The following is an 18,350-nucleotide window of genomic DNA, read 5'->3' on the forward strand; positions in this document are numbered from 1 at the left end:
TGAGGTCTAATTTTGAAATATAAACAAAAAGGTTACTTTTTGTCTCTTTTCTTCTTCTTCATAGAAAAGGATCACATTATGCCAGAAATTTACAAAATGGGAATGAAGAAATGGCCATCTATACTTGTACGTTATTAGTTCAATAAGGGCATCAATAGATCTATCATTGACAAAATTGCCATACATGGATAATTTGCCCTGCTATTAATAAATCTGCGGCTATTCTCTTTGGATTCTGCAGTGCAGGCAGAACAGTGTTTCCAAGGTTCCTCAACAGAAGAGGAAAAACAGAAATACAGTGTCTTTCTACTTAAAGTTCTCTTAGACAAGCAACTTCCTCTCAGCATTCCATTCCAGTGGTTTTCCATTAGAGAAAATTGCCATCTATTCTTGCTTTGATCTGTCATATCAAATCAGATATCAATATTTGCATGATCACCACTCCTATTTTTCCTGCTTTGCCAGTGTGAGTGTGAGATTGATTGACAGAGAGAAGCTGAACATTTTCTGACCCCCAAATCTAGTATTGTGATCCATACCAGAAGCAAAAGGAATATATGCTGTAAATATGATTGCTTCCCATCACCATGCTGTATAGGTCAGTACTGACTCATGTTATTTAGGGGCCACTGATGCAAAAACTATTGAAGTGAAGGTGAAGTTACCCCCACACATGCGTGCTAGTCGTTTCCGACTCTAGGGGTCGGTGCTCATCTCCATTTCAAAGCCAAAGAGCCAGCGCTTGTCCGAGGACGTCTCCGTGGTCATGTGACCGGCATGACTAGACGCCAAAGGTGCACGGAATGCTGTTACCTTCCCACCGTAGTGGTCCCTATTTTTCTACTTGCATTTTTACGTGCTTTCGAACTGCTAGGCTGGCAGAAGCTGAGACAAGTAACAGGTGCTCTGTTACGTGGCACTCGGGATTCGACCCGCCAAACTATTACAGAAGACCAATTTATAGTATTAACACAAAAACGGGGGATAACCTACAATGTCTCAACACCAGATAATCCCAGTGAATCATACATCTCATTTGCTCCAAAATACAAGATTTAGATTAGTCACTAAGATCTGCACAAAATACTGCAGGATAGGCACTGAACAATAACTGAAGAGATGACTTTTAAAAACAATTCTGTAATTTTAAAAAAAAATATTTAACAATTAAAAAAGGAGTACCTAAATAACTCTGGTAAGAAAATGCAAGATCTTTTTCTAGCAATTTTTCTGAATTTATTTATGGTAGGTACAGGCAAAGAAAGAAGTTGGGTCTGGGGACATCAGTTAGCATCAATTGTGAGCCTGGTTACCAGTACAAACCTTAATGTACCATGCCTGGTGATATTATTAGTATTATTAGAATTATTATTAGAGAGGCTTCTTGTTCCTTATTTCATGATGAAAATAAATATAAACATAAAACTTTTCCATGTCAGTGTTTCAGCATTTGGGTTGGTTGGTGGTTGTTTATTTCTAACTATGTTACTATTTCCCCTTATTTCAAAGAAATAAGGCAGATTATATAGAAAAAAGATAAAACCTTAATAAAATAAAAAAATGTAAAATAATGTCACAGTAGCAATTACAGACCAGGTCCACCATCTATTCAAAAGTCTGTCAAAGCAGAATGTTTTGCGTAATGTGAGTGACAAGATGGCTTCCCATAACTCAAATGGGATGAGGTATTTCATAATGTGGTCACGACCAAGGATATCACCCAGTCCATTTATCTTACACTGAGCAGTCCCTTTGATTTCAGCTGATTGTGGTGCACAGAGGCATTTCAGCAAGTGCATAGATCTAAACTATATAGGGATTGAAACATAAAATCAATATCTTGATTTGGATCTGGAAGCACATAGTTTGAGTTGTTGCCATTTCCTTTCCTAAGTATTTCTGTACTTGTTTGATGCATGGCTTTTGAATGTTCCTAAGTCCAGTAACGCTGTCATGGGGAAAATATTCTCCCAGCATCTTTTTAATCATATGGCATTATTCTTAGCTAATATATCTCTTGCTTGGCATGTATCAGCACCAGCTCTCTAATGAGATTTCTCACAGCAAAGTGATCATAATTAGTACACACCAGTAGACAGAAAGCCATGAACTGGTTATGGAATGGCATTTTTTTTTACTACTTCCATCTGTCATCAGAGATGACTTTCAAATGAGGAGAGTGTGTTCAGCATAAGCATCAATCTGAGGCCATTGGAGCTGGCAAGACAATAAACCTTGGCATATGAGGAGGAGGTTTGGTTTTTTATCTTTTAACCATTACTGTGGTGCAATATAATACAGACTAATAATAATAATGACTAATTTACACAATTGAGCAACAAACAAAACAAAAAAATAGCAAATAAAAATCACGTATAGATTTAATGGAGTGAAACATTTCACACTATATAGCACCAATAGCTAGAGATCTGTCAGGGACAATCAGAGTATGATAGTTGTGCTGGGTCAAAACTCCAGAGTTACTTTCAAATAGATTGGTGAGTCATTTGGAAATGATTTGTGTCTTATTCACTGCTGGGGAAACCAACACCAGATCTCTTTGCTTTAACCTCAAAACTGTCAATTAGAATTCCTATGTAGGAATAATTATGTCTGATGGCTCTAGAGAGCTTCCTTTCATATAAATAGATAGGTTTTATTTTTTGTAAAATGGTCAAAGCACATAGCAAATACTAAAAATATTATAGTTGTAGTACAATTTTTTCCCCTCCTTTCTGCATGGATATTTTTACTACAACAAGGTAGTTTAGGAGCTAGGGTATTTAGTGGCAATTTTTCCTTCCTGTTTAGTATTATAGCACTGTTTGACTTGTATTGCTAACTTGTTCTGAGGTCAACTGGAGTGAAGATGACTACATGGTTAACTTCAAAACATTTTGAAGGGTTGGGAAGTAGAAATGGTTTAACCTTGGAAGTAAAATGTTAACACAATCAGGTGGAATAAACAGTAAATGAAACCCGAGGAACTTCTTAAAATATCTAAACCTGTAGCATTGCTTTAAATAAGTCTAAATTGTTTCCTAGCAATGACATTTTCCCCATAGTTGTAATATCTTAGTTGTCACTATGACAGATGTTTTCTTTGAGCAAATGACCCTTTTAAGTTAGATAATGTGAACCATAGCATGGTTGCTCTGCTATAGATTTTGTTTTCTGAAGAAAAAATGTTCTTAAGAAAGCTTGGGGTACTGTTGTATTTGGCAATTTTTTTAAAAAAAAAAGTTTTAATAACTGGGCTTAGTAAGATACAATAGAACAGACAATTTGAACAATTGCCTCTATAAATTTAAATATATTAATATTTAAAGCAGTTAATATATACATGTATGCATGTAGCAACTCCATAAAACCACTTTTTTTATTGAAGGTATGATACATTTCATCGCATATTAAAGAAGACTGAAGAAAACGAAGGTGGTCTCAACAAATTCACAAAGAGTTACCAAACATTTGGAATCAACAGATTCACAGATGGAGGATTATACTGTAAAGAATGGGTTCCTGGTGCAGAAGCAGTATTTCTTACTGGTGATTTTAGTAAGTATTTTCCAGCACATATGAGCTTCTTCTATTGTTATGGTGCCTCTAAAATCAGTCCTAATGTCATGAGTTTGCTTTCCATTTTGTTAATAAAACCAGAAGATAACCCTTTAACTTAAAAATAGATCTGATGTGTGTTTGTACTCAGCATAAGACAAGATCATTGAACTGTAGTTACTTAAACAAGTTTGGTAGGTATCAGTTCTTGATCTTTGCATCTGGAGACCTACTTTCTTATCCAAAATACTTGAAATGTACTGGGTGCCCTTATGATAGTTACCATGTTACGGTCTGAATGGGTTTTGTGACATGTACTGTATACAGTTGTGTGTAAAAGTTGCAGGCACTTCTGAAAAAACCTGAATGTTTCAATGAATTCCAAAGTGATCAAAAGCTGACTCAGCTGCTAAAAAGCAAACGAGTTGAATGCATAGATGTTATTTACAGACAGAGAAAAAGAAAATAGTATGCCAGGTGGAAAAAATTAATTTCCTTTCCAGTCAATACTTTTTAATATTCCCTTTGGGACAAATAACACTTTTCAAACATTTTCTTTTTTTTTCATGTAAGTACTTCATGGATGGCTTAGAATGGCCTTTAAAATTCCCTGACTTGAATCACTGAAAATCTCTGGGGATATCTCAAATATTCGGTGCATGTAAGGAAGCCAATGAATATCTCTGAACTGAAAGAGTTCTGCAAGGAACTCTCTTTCACTATAGAGGTTATGTCATCTGTTCATTAGGAATTCATTGAGACATACTGTTTGGCCAAGGTATCTAAACTTCTGTATGCAACTATAATTAATTATAAAAGTGCTTAAATTATGCATATGCATAGCCATTTTGTTTTGTTTTTTAAGAATCATATTTCACAGCATACACGTTATCTATATGACTGGGAGTTTAAATCTGGAAAATATGGAGCAATGTCAAAACTAACTGTGTGTGTATATATATATATATATATATATATATATATATATATATATATATATATATATATATATATATATATAAAAAATACAGATTTAAACAGCATACACGTTATCTATATGACTGGGAGTTTAAATCTGGAAAATATGGAGCAATGTCAAAACTAACTGTGTATATAAAATACAGATTTAAATAAATATAACCAAGAATGATTCTCGTACATGTAATATATCATACAGTGAAGGGGAAAGAAATTCAGACGTAGGGACAGGAATTCAGACGAAGGAAAAAGAATTCAGACCTGAGTCGATAGAGAGCTTTGAAACAGCCAGGCAGCCTCGTCTCCACAGAAAAAGCCTCCTTGAGCACTGCCCGCTGAACTTTTATTCACCTCCAACATTACAAAAAACTCCATCCATCTCATACAAAATAGGGTACATAGAAATAATTGGATACATGGTGAGGACTACTCAGGTGCCTATGAGATCATAGCAAAACAAGATACCAAAAGATGTATGTGAAAGCTTTATCATAGCGTTTCCCAAACCTCCCACATGCCAGCCTTCCCGTGAGCCAGGAGAGTTTGCTCTCACTGTAACTCAAGTGAAGGCCAGTTAAGGGGGGGTTGGAAAAGCAGAAGGGTGAGAAACCAAATTCTTGGGAAGCCAAATTCTGGCTGTTCCCACAATACAGCATGGTAAATATAATCACAATGTGGCTTGTTAACCAAGAATTTGGGAAAGCATGCCTAAAAGGGCTCCAGCTTTTGAACTACAGTTTTTTTTATAGATCTACAGGATCATTATTAAGGTTGGCTGACAGGAGGGTTGATCAGCAATTCTGTAGATGGTACTCTGCCAGAACTCTCTTCATCTTTTGTCCAACTATAAGATCCATTTGTTTAACTTGCTGGAGAGAATGAAAAAATGAAGCAAACCGCCTGGTGCATCTGCCAAATGGGAGCTATTTATGTATCTTTTGGAATAACTTCATTTTCCTTATAACATAATTACATTGGGCTTTGATTTACTGATTTTTAAGTCCATATTCTTTGTTGTATCATATAATCTACTTTATATTTGCTGCAAATTATGTTTGTTCTCATTTAACAACAGGACACATTTTCAAACAAAAGTCCATGTACATTTATGCCCTCAACTACAATGCTTCTAACTGTATTTTTGCTCTCTACCCCAGAGATACTCATAGTATTAAGAGAGCTTTCACAGTTGGACAATTAACACGGTTAAAAGTTTAATAAAACATAAATATGAGGTGATTGGTAATCAAAAGCTCTAATAAAGAGATGGTATTGACATTGTAGCTATCTGAAAAGCTCTAAGAAAATTATTTTTACACAGATTTTCTTATTAACTAAATATAGAATTTTAACATCCATCACTTTAATTTCTTGAAAAATATAGTGATTGTAGGGATAGTGGAATAACATGACTTTCCTAAGATGTCGCAGTTCCTAGAGTGGTTCCTATGATTCCTGGAGTCAGAGCATTTAAACTTAGGAACCTCCTTTTGACACTAATAAGCTGTCATTTGTCAAATAGTTAGAAGATTAATCAAGCAGCTTATTTTATTTATTTATGCATTTATATCCTTGTCATACTAAAAGTGATCAAAAGCTCTAATAAAGAGATGGTATTGACATTGTAGCTATCTGAAAAGCTCTAAGAAAATTATTTTTACACAGATTTTCTTATTAACTAAATATAGAATTTTAACATCCATCACTGTGAACCTGAGTCCCCAGGGAGAAGGGCGGTATATAAATTAAATAAAACCTAAACCTAAACTTTAATTTCTTGAAAAATATAGTGATTGTAGGGATAGTGGAATAACATGACTTTCCTAAGATGTCACAGTTCCTAGAGTGGTTCCTATGATTCCTGGAGTCAGAGCATTTAAACTTAGGAACCTCCTTTTGACACTAATAAGCTGTCATTTGTCAAATAGTTAGAAGATTAATCAAGCAGCTTATTTTATTTATTTATGCATTTTTATCCTTGTCATACTAAAAGTGATTAAATCACTTGAGCTCTTTGATTCAAATCAAAAGCTGTCTGAGTTGGAACATCAATTGTAATTATTTTATGTAGACTCATTGCACCTACTTTTTCTTCCCTAATTGCCAGGCTACATGATGGATGAATTAGGCATTCAGCAAAACTAGGGTCCAAAAGTTATCCAAAAACTGAAAGATTTTTAATTGAAGCACAAGGTCTTCAGAGAATCTCAAAGAGGCAGAGTAGAAAATGTGGAAAGGATATAAAGATTTAATGTCAAAAATTCTTTATTTCCCAAATAACTATTTAGGGAATTGCGGATTGTATTATTTCATTTTTTTGATAATTTAACCTTTAGTTTAAAATTAAATTTAACTCTTGTTCTGCTTTGGAACTGCACTGCAAATATTAAAATAATTCCTCAAATATGCAGAAAGGTCCCAAAGTAATGAGTTGTACAGAAAAAAAGCATTATCAACTTGTCTGTTCCTGTTTTTATATATGAACTGTGCAATTTAATGAATATTTACTATTTAATTCATTTTAAATTATTATAGATAACTGGAATCCATTTTCCCATCCATACAAGAAAATGGATTTTGGGAAATGGGAATTGTTCATTCCACCTGGACCAGATGGGTTTTGCCCTGTATCTCATGGATCCAAACTGAAGGTGCGTGTTTCAAAAAGATACTTTATTGTTGTATCAATGTTTATTGTCAAATGTCATAATTGAAGTTTTCTAGTGTTCAGTTATGTACCACTTAATATTTCAAAGTGAAAATAAGACCTGCAAACCCATTTTCTTCACCTCCATGGATTGCTGTCAAAACAATATAAAACAAAATTACTATAAATTACCAAAATTAATGAACAAAATAATTATGAATATACGAGGGCAATTCGGAAATAAACCTCTGTTTGGTTATCAATGACAGACACTCACAGATACAGAACTTTTATTATACACATTAGAAAACTACAACATTACATTACTTTTCGACATAATCACCTTTCAAATTGAGGCACTTGTGATGATGTCTTACAAGGTTGGAAATTCCTTAGTAATAGTCGCTCAGCGCTAAATCTAGGCTATGGGGGGGTGATCAAAAACATCCCAACAGAATTGCTTCAAAAGTTCTTGAGTGTGTCTAGCAGTGTGCGGGTGAGCATTATCGTGAACCAACATCACACCAGAAGTGGTGCCATAGAAAATCCCACCAAATGTGAAGATGCCAAAGGAGTACTGCTAGTGAAGTTCATGGAGCGCGGTTCAACCATCAGTTTTCTACTGTGGAAAACTCAGACAAGCCATAACAAGTGTCAGGGCATATTGACTTCCCCTTCTAAAGCAAGCAGGCCTTGAGATACTTTCAGAAAGCTGAAAGTAAGGTCAGCCTCAGTTTGGGGAGAGGGGGAGAATGTTCTATAAAGCAGGATACAGCAGAAAAGGCATGCTGACTAGGACCCGCTAAATGAAATTCCTTAGTTTCACTCTGCAGTGTGCTCTGCTTTATGTGAGGGATGAGCAGTCTGGAAGTCCCTCAAATATTAGATGTAGATATTATAATATTATAGTAATGATAATAATGATAATGAGTATATAGACTCCCAAGTCTAGCAGAATAATTTATTGCTGAACCTGGCTGTAGAACTTTTGAGAGGAATTGATATAGAATAATAAGATGCTTTGGACATATTTTTCTTAGACATGAGGTGATCAGTTTTCATTATTCCAGTAAACAGGAAGACACTGACTGTAGAAGTAAATGGAGATGAGATGTAGGAAGGAAGTCACTACATTTTTTTATTAAAAATACTATATCGTGTAGTTGGTTCACATAGTGTGGTGGGATGGAGGGTTTGTTGTCACTGTGTGTTGGGGGGAGAGAGCACGGGGGGAGGCTCAGCTAATCTCAATGTACACATGTACTTTGACAATGAAGGTTTATTTATTTATTTTATATAAAAAAAAAATGAAGCAAATTTCTATTAGTCAGACCAGGCACAAAGTATTGTACCCAGTATAGCACTATATTTTAAGAAGGGCACTGACAAACAGGAGTATGTCTAGAGGGGAATAACAAAGATGATAAGAGGCCTGAATTGAAACACTTGTGTAAATATGGTAGCTTGTATTCAAGTATTTGAAAGACCATCAAGTAGAAGATGGACAAAATTGTTCAGAGGTTTTCCAGAAGGCAGGATATTTAGCAATGACTTGAAATGACAAAAATAAATTTCATTGTACTTCATAAAAAGTGTCTTAACAGTTAGGATTGCTCAGTAGTGGAACAGTCTTGGGTGGGAGAAAGTCTCCTTTACTATAGGAATTTAAACAGACTGGATAGTTATATGTTGGGGATCCACTACTGATGCATTCATGAATTAGGCACAGAGTTGGACAAATTATCTTCAAGATCTTTTCTAGTATCTACATTGTATGATTTAAAAAGTGTAATGGCCACACTGGAAGCAAAAACCCTATGTTTTTACCTCATAAAATACAGTGCAAGATTTTACCAAATAAGCTCTAGCTCATTATGCTCTAAGCAGCAGACAGGGACAGGAAATGTTCCTATTTATGTGCATGGAATTTGTCCATTTCTCTTTTCAGTCTTGTTGAGAAAAAATAGAACTATCCTTTTTTCATGGTTTGCCAGTCTCTGAATGCAGGAATAGAAAAAAAGAGGAAATATAGTTCTGAAATCCTTGGAGGATTATAGTGGTGGACAGCCTGTTACCTACCCCTTGTCTTTAAAAGCTATTAGAAGCTGAAATTTGTGTCGCTGCTAATTATTGCCACGATGATTGATATATCTCATATTAGTCACATATATTCATATGCATTTTGCTTTTTATAGTTCTGAATAAGTTTTCATTTTGGTTAACGTGGCCTAGGTGAGACTATAGGATTGGATTTGTGTTTTCAATGGATGTACCAGTAATGATACATAAAATGACATTTAATGCAGAAGTAAAATGAGAGAAGATACTGGTTTTTAATAATTCACTAGAATATATTTCATATGCTTTTTTTGAAATGGAAAGCTTCCATTTATTTTTATGAATAGAGTTACATCTCCCTCTTTTGGAAAATCAAGGCATGACTTCTTTCAGAGACAAGACTTTGTTACTTGATACAAACTCTTTGTGTGTCTGTCTGTCTGTCTATATCTATCTATCTATCTATCTATCTATCTATCTATCTATCTATCTATCTATCTATCATCTATCATTTTAGTATCTCTCTTTTTTCAGTAACATTTAAGAAACACTAATCAACCAGCAACACAAACTAACCTTTAGCAAATATATATTGAATATTAGAAGTAAAGGAATTATGTAAATATTTATGATGATTTAAAAAGATTGGTGCCATTAATGCAAATATCCAGCTTTTTAAATTACTAGTATTCAGAATAGGATTTTGTTAACCATGTGGAGATTACACAATATTACGTAAGAGAAGTTCTCACATGCAGCTTTAAAGAGGTGCAATTATACATCTTGTTTTCAGTAGGCACCTAGTGAAATCCATGTATTACTGGAGTAACATTATTTAACCGTATATATGACCTCAGTCAAGAAGGAATTTCTCACAAAGTGTGTAGTTATTCAAAGAAATTACCTTTTATATAAATAGCAATATTTTAATCACAGGTTTTTTTAAAAAAATATAGTCTAATTAATGAAATAATCATGTCTGATTAAAAAAATAAAGTGTGGCATTCAGATGGTATGTTGTGATGACATAAGAACATGGGAGCACCTACTGCTAACTTTTTTTCTTTCCTTTGTTTTTCTATCATATGGGTTTGAGAGGTTGCAAAGACTGAAAGCTATTTACCACTGAAAGTACAGAATATTTGACCAAGGGTATGTTTGAAAAAACTAAAATAAATTCATGTAGGAAACAATGAGATGTTCTCATTCATTGAAATATCTGTTCATAGCAGAATGTGGTATCAAAAGCGGTACTCATTTATTCTCAGATAGAAAAGAGTGCTTTATAATTAAATAAATAGTGAAGAGTTATTGAGACAATAGTTTACAGGACAAAAAGAAAAGTTAATCTCTTCTTTTTCTTCTCTTTTGAGATTTTCTGGATTTTCTGAAAAAAATACCGTATTTTCCAGCGTATAAGACGACTGGGCGTATAAGACGACCCCCCAACTTTTGAGATGATTTTCAAGATTTTTCGTCTTATACGCCGGAAAATCAGCGAGCCCGGGAAGGCATACCCTCCCCTCTCACTGTGGAGGAAGCAGGGCAGGCTGGCGTCTGGCGGGAGCCGGCAGGGCAGTCCTGCGCACGTGCACGCTCCCCGGCTGTTAAGGAGCACTCCTTAGCAGCCGGGGAGTGCGTGTGTGTGCAGGACTGCCCTGCCGGCTCCCGCCCGACGCTCTTCCCTCTTGAGGCAGCATCGCTCCCCGGCTCCTAAGGAGTCCTCGGGCCGGCTCCCACCCGATGCTCTTCCCTCTTGAGGCAGTATCCCCAAGGACTCCTTAGGAGGCGGGGAGCGATGCTGCCTCAAGAGGGAAGAGCGTCAGGCGGGAGCCGGCAGGGCAGTCCTGCACACGTGCGCACTCCCTGGCTGCCAAGGAGTGCTCCTTAACAGCCGGGGAGCGCGCGCGTGCGCAGGACTGCCCTGCCGGCTCCCGCCAGACGCCAGCCTGCCCTGCTTCCTCCACAGTGAGAGGGGAGGGCGTGCCTTCCCGGGCTCGCTGATTTTCCGGCGTATAAGATGACTGGGCGTATAAGACGACCCCCCAACTTTTGAGATGATTTTCATGGGTTAAAAAGTCGTCTTATACGCCGAAAAATACGGTAAATCAACAGATTTGGCATTCGCTGCTCAACACTGTTCGTATACAGTCAAGATATTACAATGGCGTTTGGACTGGAGAAATGTGCTCCCATCACCATTCAATAGGGGGAATACATGGTTCTTTTTCTTTCTTTCATCTAGATGAGATGGGTAGCACATAAATCTAATAAATAAATAAAATAAAAGAGTGAAAACTGCAGAAATCAAGACACCCAATAACATCAGGAGTCTGGATAAAGACAGTCACTACAAATACTTGGGCATCCTGAATGCTGACAGTGTAATTAATGCTGACAAGGCAATTAATATAAATAAATATTTCTTAATTTTATAACTTTTAATGGTGCTCATTTCACTGTCTCTGAACGTGGTAGGCAAAGCCTGGAAAAACTCTTCTGCTAATGGAAATTGTGTAATAGTGGTATAAGAAAAAATGTGCTTTCATATGTTGACAGTTCATTAAAAAATGATAAACATTTTTTTTAAAAAATTGAAGAAATATGCACAGTCTACCGTTCCAAAAACTTGCAGAAAACTGTGTGTTATAATTGCTTATGGGTAAAGATTGGCCAAGTAAGCTGATGATATCAAACTATTTAGCATAAGATAATCAGAAAGGTTTTGTGAAGAATTCTAATACAATCTTGAAAGTGAGTGAATAAGTCTTGCTATTGCCAACAGTACAATTGCAATGTGAATCTCAGTGGCTCTAAAATTACAAACTTTACATATATATCCGTGAGATCTGAGCTGGAAGAGATTGATCAGAAAAACGATTTTGGAGTCATGGATAACTCAGTGAAAATGTCAACCAACTGCAACTGCCATAAACAAGCTAATTTGATGCTTGGAATCATTGGGAATTGAAAATAAAGTTGTGACTATAGTAATGTCTTTATATAAATCCATTGTAAGACTACACTTGGAGCAGTATGAATAGTTTTAGTCATATGTCAATGGAGGTCTGTTAAAAGTGCAACATGTATACAAATATTAATAGGATATTGTTTAAAAATAAAGCTTGTGCGACTAACTTTTTAGCTTGGTATGAAGGAGAGCACAGAGAAACATAGTTGTTCATCAGTTGTGGTAATGACCTTCATTTGTTATTCAAAAGGAAATTTACATGAATCATCAGTAAGAGGCTACTACTTTTAGTAGCTTCTGAATGCAAGAAGACATCTGTTAAATAGCAACTACAATGGAGAAAGCATTTATTTATTTCATATTAATTGGTAAAACAATCATTTCCTTTTAAATTAGCAACAGTCCAATGATATAACAAAGCATGTCAAAAGAGACCTTTCTTGATGGAATATATAGAATAAAATGATGCTTGATGGAATAGAACTAGTATATTCTGTTAAGTATCAGTTGTTAACAAAGCACAATCATGGACCCACAATGTTCCATAGTTTGGGCAACCACTGGAAAAAACTGCTTCCAATCACTGAGTGTCCTAGCATACTACATTCTGCTGTGTAGATTGATCATATTATAAGAGAAAACAATATGAAAAAATGAGAGAAAGGAATTTTTTAGGAACTCTTATCACTAATTGTTTCATATATTTGTATGCTGTGCCTGACATGGTATGAAACTATTTGCAAGCAAGTGTTGGCTGTTAAGTAAATGGGTTAAAATACAACTAGATATCAAAGGCTATCATCATGATAAATACTGTTTAAGTGGAACACCTTTAATATGAATATGCAAATATTGGAGGCTAGCTATTTACAAGGAACCTATATAAGAAACTATTATCTCTATCTCTGCAATTTATAATATTCCATTAAGCTGGTATTTCAGTGATACACAGACTATGCCAAGTGTGCTGAGTATTCAGAAAAAAAACATGAAACAAATGAATTAAAATTACAAAGCTATGGACAGACACATCTTTTTATCACACCTGCTGAGTTTTTTTCTGTTGTAAAAAAAACCCAATATATTATATTATTTTTATTCAATATGGGTCAAGTTACCAAGACTTTTATTAATAATACATTCAATTTTTCTTTGACATTTTTATGCATGCAACAAATAGGCAAGTTAGTGACTATAAAAATGTGTAACTATTTTTTTTTAATTAATAATCTGTAACTGTATTCATGCTGCACTGTGTGTGTGTGGCTTGATTTTAGTGTAGAATAACCTGCATCATAAATATTTTCAACTGTAAAACACTATAGTACTACATCTCATTTATACTTCCAATCCTAATTTAATTTCCATACTTTCTCACTGCATTGAATTTTTTAGTTGGTGATAAGAACCAAAACTGGAGAGATCCTTTATCGCATTTCTCCTTGGGCTAGATACGTAGTTCGTGAGGGTACCAATGTGAATTATGATTGGAAACACTGGGATCCATCAACTCCATATAAAGTAAGTTATTAAATTAATTGTGATTTGTTTCTTATACATTTAAATTTTGATATTTTTATACATGTCAGTGGGCTTTTTTCTTACAACTTGTAGTTACATGGAGAAAGAATTATACTCTTTACAAGTAGAATATTGTTTATTAGAAGGGCAAACTATGTGCACTTTCCTATTAATATACTTAATACTACACACACACACATACACATACACATACACACACACACACACACACACACACCAACACACACATTTATTTTTACAAATTGTTAAAAAGTATTTTATATATGTATCAATCAAAGGTAGTCCTTAGGTTATCTTATTTGTGCTCAAAAATTAAGGCTGGCCAGATCTAAATGTAAGACATTCAGACTGTAGGTTGTTTTCTTTAAAAACCCTAGAAGAAAGTAATGGCGAATTACTTCCATACTGTTGTCAAGAAAGCATTTCCAGGAACTAAATTCATTTGAAGCCAGCTTTAATGAGTGCTCACTTGCTTCAGTATATTGCTTGGTAGAAGGTACCCATTTAGAAGTGGTAGTGATGCCTGCATCAAACTGGAAGGAGTGTTTTCATGCCATATTGCAAATCTAATTCTGTATGAAAAGTTAATCTGATGAATCCACAGGGATGGTGTCACTTCTTTTTCCTTATAAAAGAAGGCACATAGCATCTCAGTAACAGTCGTATATTTGAAATGCAATTTCAGTCTTTCCCCCATAAGATGATAGATGTTGTTGAAGGAGTTAGGTCAACTGAAGAACCTATAGGGAATATTAAAGTGAGTGAGCTTTATTACTGTGATTATTCTGAAGAATCTAAATTTCCAGAAGTCCATTCAAAGAACTTTAAATATAATTTTATTCATTATCGATATGCAGTGTAACATAGACTATAAAAGGAAAACACTTTCTTTACAAAATTAAATTTATAACAGTACACAGAGCACCTGTACCTGTTTTTTGTCCTTTTCAAAAAACAAATAAAAATTGACAAATATACTTAAGCATTTCTGTGATTTGCTGTCAGCCTTTAATCTTACAAACGCTGTGAACTTTCACATTTCAAAAAGCATTCCATGTTTCAGTAATTTAGCTCTGTATGATAAGCAATACTGATTTATGCAACATGCATGCAATTACAACTTGTTTAGCAGTCCAGAGACTTGTTATTAATTTTGGGTGTTCTTTCTACAATATTCCTGCTGATAGACTCAGTAAATTAATCTTTCATTTATTGATAGGAAAGAAAGTTGAGAACTGAGGACTGGGATGCAATGGAGTGGAAAAGACTATATAAAACATTCAGTGGATAATGTTTCCAATATGAATAGTACAGCAACCAATAAACTTTAAAATATGCCCTAGTTTTTAAACTGTCTTCCCAGGAACCTAGGACTTTCCTAAAAGCATTACTTGATGTCAAAAATAGTAATGATAAATAATACCATTATAATTCTTCTACATTGTCGAAGAGAATTCTCTCTATTCTGTGTGACGTTCTCTATCTTCAAGTTAATGATGAAATCTAATCTCTTGTGACTTTTGAGAACAAGCTTGCTTACAAATTGTATGGTACAGTAGTCAAATTGAGATAGTATGAATGTTCTGACCAAAGGAATTTTAATAAGTTATTAACAATTTGCTGACCTTAAAAAAAAGAATCTAAGTGGCCAATGTATATTTTGCCTTTGTGATGTCTGCCTGGCCGCAGATAGAGGCAGGAGCATCTACAGCAAGAGTTTCATCCAGATGATCAAAGACATGCCCCTTTTAATGTGCATTGCAAACATGTAAAAAGGGGCAGACGTTTGCTTAGCTGTACCTACAATTTTGAAACCAGCAACTTTTCCTGTGGATGTGCCTGGATTAAATTATGTCTCATGGGAACTTTGGACAAAGGAATTTGTGCACAAAATTGCTGTCAGTAATGGAATAAGATTATTTCCAACTTCAAAATGTACATGATGAGCTCCATAACTTCAGTTGATATAAAACTGAGTGTGCTGGTTTAGATTTTCACATCATGACCATTCTTGCCTAATAAAACTAACAGCTTCATATTTTTATTCTTAAACTTTTTTTTTCTTGTGTAGTGGAAACATCCCATTCCTAAGAAACCCAAAAGTATAAGAATCTATGAATCACATGTGGGAATTGCTTCCCCTGAAGGGAAAGTAGCTTCATATAAAAACTTTACGTACAATGTGCTTCCAAAAATCAAAGACCTTGGTAAGTGATATCTGTGGCTTCTTTTGAGATAATGTTTAATGACTCCTGTTCCTTTCTTAGAAGGTTCATTTCAAAAGTCTCCATATTGTTTTTAATGCATCACTTCAGTGCATTTTAGTGTGTGGAACATGTAATTTTTTTTAGAAAGCTGCTAAAGTCAAGATACTACTGGTAATATATTTATGTAAAGAACCACATCCAAAAATAAATTGCTAATTCAATTTACTAATCGAGTTACATGTAATTTCCAGCATCTATGAGGAGCCATGCTTTGAGAAATATCAAAGCACAGGGGAAGTGCCAAAAGATTGGAGAAGAGCCAACATTGTGATGATATTTTTAAAAAAGTGGGGGAAAAAGGAGCTTGAAAATTAATAACCAGTGAACTTGATATCAACACCTGGGAACGTTTTAGAAAAAAATAAGTCATGGGTTTGCAAGCACTTCGAAGAGTGTTTATCACAAGCCAGCATAGAACATACCAGACAATTAGTGGATCTAGGGAATGCTATGAAAATAGTGTACTTAGATTTTAGTAACACATTTGATAAAGTAGATCACAGCCTCCTTTTTGATAAATAGGATCAGTGTGGTATGGATTACCAAATGGATTCATAGTTGACTGAACAACCATAGGCAACACATAGTCCTTTATGTCCACATAGAGGAAAGTCTGTGGTTGCAGCGTTACGGGTGCAGGAAGACAGGGCTCCATCTTCCACGTTCAATTTCACCCTACTGGAGCCCCTAAAAAGGGTCAAAAGTTGCCCCAAAGAGGTGACGGAGAAGGAGGAGACCCTCGTTGATTGCGGGAGCCCTCCAAACTGGCAAGGAAAAGACTGGCTACATTTGTGTGGCCAATCAGAAGCTGCTGACAACCAAAGAAAATAAGCATTAACCAACAACTTTCGAGCAATGTGGATGGAACTGGATGAGACCCTATCTTCTCTTTATGAATTTTAAGACTTTTTCCTGGGAAAAACCCGCCCAAAGAAAAGAATCCTCCCCGATGAGAGAACGAAGGGAAATTTCTACCCCATTCCTTCAGGAAAAGAAAAGTGGTGAATTAATTGCTTGGGGGGGGGAGACAGAGAAAATTACAAGATTAATTTGGAATCAGTACACATATGTAAAATTTGGGGACTAAAAGTACTTTTGAGATTTTTTTAAAAAAATATTTAAAAAGCTTGTAATATAAGTTTGGAATTTAAAAAGCTGGAAGATGGCATCAATGTCATCTAGTGGTGAACTACAGCACTACAATTTATTATGCCTAAGGGAAACTTGGCTGGAAGCCCAGACTCATATAAAACTCTTGTTTTCAGAAACTTTCACTTTTGAAGACTGCAGCTGGGAAAAGGGGAAAAAGCCCCTCTTGAGCTGCTTATTTGTGTGGCGGAGACAATAAACTATTTTTAAACTGGCCTGCCTGGACTACAAATATAAATACTAACTGACTTTTAGAACTATGTCATGGAGCTATTTCCCTATAGAAGAAACATGCATTATTGATTGAGATGATGGAATACTTTGGATTATAAACCTGTGATTGATGAACAATTTTAATTGTTCTTTTTTCTCTGGACAGAAAGGATAAGTTTTTCATTGGACAGAAAAATTTGAAAAATTTTAATTTTGCTTATATTTGCTACGGGGAGACTTAAGGACAGACTGCCAGGCCAGCTGGATAATTTGGAGTTCAAATCACAATTGACTGAAACTTTTTAAATCCCTAAATAGATTGGACTATAAAGACTACATACAAAAACAAAATGGATGTTCCATATGTAGATTCAAATGGTAAAAAACCATCCCTATCACCTGTCCACAAAGTCGCCAGCTTGACATACCAACAAGAAAATGTTGATGAATTTCAGAATTTCTGTTAAAATCAACATAAGAGACAATTGCCTTAGCTCTTGATGAGACTAAAAATAACACAAATGAGATAAAAGAACAATTCTTTAATCTAAATCTACAAACTCAGAAAATGATTACAACGAAGGAACTAGCAACCCAGAAAATAGAAGGAAAATCAGAGGAAACCAGATCCAAAGATGGAGGACCTAAAGAAAGGAACTAACAGACAAACGAAGAATTAGAAGATGTATCAGAAATGGAAAAGATATTTTACCTGTCAAGATTTCAGAACACACTTGAGGACAAGAAAGAAGAGCTGATTGAATGGAAGATAGAGCTGTTAAGAGAATTGTGGGAAATTGGAGAAGGAGGGAGGCTGTTTAATGAATATCAATGGGCTGAGCGTCTTTCCAAAAATACTTTAATCAAATTGTCTTTCTTATTCCCAACAATATATACAAAAATAGAGCAAGAATTACTTGATGATTCAAATGCATTGACTTGGAAAGTTAGTTGGTAAAGGAAGAAA

The 18,350-nt window shown here is 35.1% G+C and overlaps 1 protein-coding gene across 2 annotated transcripts in view; it reads left to right on the forward strand.

Moving 5' to 3' along the window:
* GBE1 (1,4-alpha-glucan branching enzyme 1) overlaps nt 1-18,350 on the forward strand; it is a 124,400-nt gene that overhangs the window by 42,532 nt on the left and 63,518 nt on the right. For both annotated transcript variants that reach the window (XM_083362033.1, XM_083362034.1), the window contains exons 2-5: nt 3,389-3,558; nt 7,072-7,187; nt 13,608-13,733; nt 15,826-15,961. In XM_083362033.1, coding sequence (XP_083218159.1) covers nt 3,389-3,558; nt 7,072-7,187; nt 13,608-13,733; nt 15,826-15,961 — 548 coding nt within the window. The remainder of the gene's footprint in view (nt 1-3,388; nt 3,559-7,071; nt 7,188-13,607; nt 13,734-15,825; nt 15,962-18,350) is intronic.

This window comes from Vipera ursinii (genome assembly GCF_947247035.1).
Source record: "Vipera ursinii genome assembly, chromosome: 4".
Lineage (NCBI taxonomy): Eukaryota > Metazoa > Chordata > Lepidosauria > Squamata > Viperidae > Vipera > Vipera ursinii.